General features: G+C 33.2%; 1 protein-coding gene across 1 annotated transcript; it reads left to right on the top strand.

The window, feature by feature from the left end:
- The first annotated feature begins 1,505 nt into the window (after positions 1 to 1,505).
- On the top strand, positions 1,506 to 2,063 carry LOC128959255 (ATP-binding cassette sub-family C member 2-like). The gene has a single exon (XM_054305192.1). It carries the CDS (start codon positions 1,506 to 1,508, stop codon positions 2,061 to 2,063), a length of 558 nt encoding a protein of 185 aa, XP_054161167.1.
- Positions 2,064 to 2,533: the final 470 nt, after the last annotated feature.

The raw sequence follows: 2,533 nt of genomic DNA on the forward strand, positions 1-2,533 counted from the left end.
TGTCTGTCTGTCTGTCTGTCTGTCTGTCTGTCTGTCTGTCTGTCTGTCTGTCTGTCTGTCTGTCTGTCTGTCTGTCTGTCTGTCTGTCTGTCTGTCTGTCTGTCTGTCTGTCTGTCTGTCTGTCTGTCTGTCTGTCTGTCTGTCTGTCTGTCTGTCTGTCTGTCTGTCTGTCTGTCTGTCTGTCTGTCTGTCTGTCTGTCTGTTACTTGTGGTTATTGTTAGTTTATTTGTATTATTTCAGATAATGTTTTCAATTAAAAACAATATACAAACAAACTGAAAAAAATTAAGAATTTTTAAATTTAAAATAGGAATTTTACAAAAAACATCCCGTCAATTAAAAAGGTAAAAAAATAAATAACTAATACAATATTTTTTTGGTTATGTCTACTAATAATTATAATTATATATATATATATATTTATTTATAGATTAGAGTCAATCACTCGATCGCAAATCATATCGCACTTTGAAGAGTCGGTCAACGGTCTGTCCAGTGTTCGGGCCTATCGTTGTTCAGATAGGTTTGTACGGGAAATAGAGTCCCGACTTGATGTGTCTGTATCCAAATGTTTTGGCCATCAGTTGGCTAGAGATACGTTTGGCTGTGCTGAGCAATCTATTGATATTTTTTGCCGCACTATTTGCCGTACTGTCCAAAGATCGACTGACTGGCGGTTCAATAGGTGTTACCCTGTCGTTGGCCATCGGACTGATGCCGACGTTTGAGTATCTGATAAAAGTGTTTATTCTCATTGAAAACAGTATCGTTTCAGTGGAACGGGTAGATGAATATATTCAACTAGAATCTGAGACCGACTGACACTCGACCGCTATTGACCTGCCGGCCAATTGGCCGTCAAACGGTTCGTAAAATTTGAAGGCTATGGTACCCGATATCGTCCCGGATTAGATCTGGTGCTACGCGGTATTGATGTATGCATTAAACCCCAGGAAAAGGTATATCTTAACTAAAAAAAACTAAACTAAAAACTAAAAACTAAAAACTAAAAATTAAAAACTAAAAACTAAAAACTAAAAACTAAAAACTAAAAACTAAAAACTAAAAACTAAAAACTAAAAACTAAAAACTAAAAACTAAAAAAAAACTAAAAACTAAAAACTAAAAACTAAAAACTAAAAACTAAAAACTAAAAACTAAAAACTAAAAACTAAAAACTAAAAACTAAAAACTAAAAACTAAAAACTAAAAACTAAAAACTAAAAACTAAAAACTAAAAACTAAAAACTAAAAACTAAAAACTAAAAACTAAAAACTAAAAACTAAAAACTAAAAACTAAAAACTAAAAACTAAAAACTAAAAACTAAAAACTAAAAACTAAAAACTAAAAACTAAACTAAAAAACTAAACTAAAAAAACTAAACTAAAAAAACTAAACTTAAAAAACTAAACTAAAAAACTAAACTAAAAAAACTAAACTAAAAAAACTAAACTAAAAAAACTAAACTAAAAAAACTAAACTTTCGGATCATTGAGCCGGCAATGGGCAACATTATCATCGACGACATCGACATCAGCCGATTGGGTCTCCAAGAGTTACGGTCGCGGTTGACAATCATACCACAGGAACCGGTACTCTATTCGGGTACTATTCGATCAAATTTGGATCCCTTTGGCAATCATACCGATTCGGATTTGTGGTCAGTATTAGAACAGTCACATCTCAAACAGTTTGTCCAGTCGTTGGACAATCAATTGGATTCACCGGTTGCCGAATCGGGCGATAATCTAAGTGTCGGTCAGCGACAACTTGTTTGTCTGGCCCGAGCACTGCTTCGTCATACATCTGTACTGATCCTCGACGAGGCCACGGCTGCCATCGATATCGAAACCGATGCACTTATTCAGCAAACTATTCGCCAGGAGTTCAGTTCGTGTACTGTACTGACAATTGCCCACCGAATCAATACGATTATGGATTCGGATCGGGTAATAGTGTTCAACAATGGACGGGTAGCCGAGTTTGACGAACCCGATATTTTACTGACAAACAAGTCTAGTATTTTCTATACACTGGCCAGAGATGCCGGAATTATTTGATATTTTTATTATTAATTAATATGTTATAAAATTGATGAAAATTAATTGTTATTATGATAACTTAAAAAACAAATATAACATAATTAATTTAACACAGATTTATTAATAATTTTGAATATTTTTATTCAACAATGAATATAATAAAATCATATTTGATCATTTAATATGTACTAGTTTATTTTTTGTGCAATTGTAGATTATTAAATAAAATAATTGCATTAAAAATTAAATCAATAAAATTATTAAATAACTTTCTATTAAAAAATTATTTATAGTTGTGAAATACTATGAAAATAAGTTAAAATAATTGATTATGTGATCTACATGACAGTCACCAGATGCCGATGCTGTTGTCGCCTACCCGACCCGATCCAACGAGATCTACTACGAACTGACAACCCCGAACTGTCCCAGAAAGCCCGACTCCAGGCTCACGCCGATTTTGGTGAACAATGTCACTGTAAAGGAGC

This window comes from Oppia nitens, unplaced genomic scaffold (genome assembly GCF_028296485.1).
Source record: "Oppia nitens isolate AA-2021 unplaced genomic scaffold, nextdenovo-longstitch-racon4-pilon3 scaffold43_pilon_pilon_pilon, whole genome shotgun sequence".
In the NCBI taxonomy this organism is placed as follows: Eukaryota; Metazoa; Arthropoda; class Arachnida; order Sarcoptiformes; family Oppiidae; genus Oppia; species Oppia nitens.

Coding starts and splice junctions, on each gene's coding strand:
- LOC128959255 (XM_054305192.1), top strand. CDS start 1,506: ATGGGCAACATTATCATCGACGACATCGACATCAGCCGATTGGGTCTC.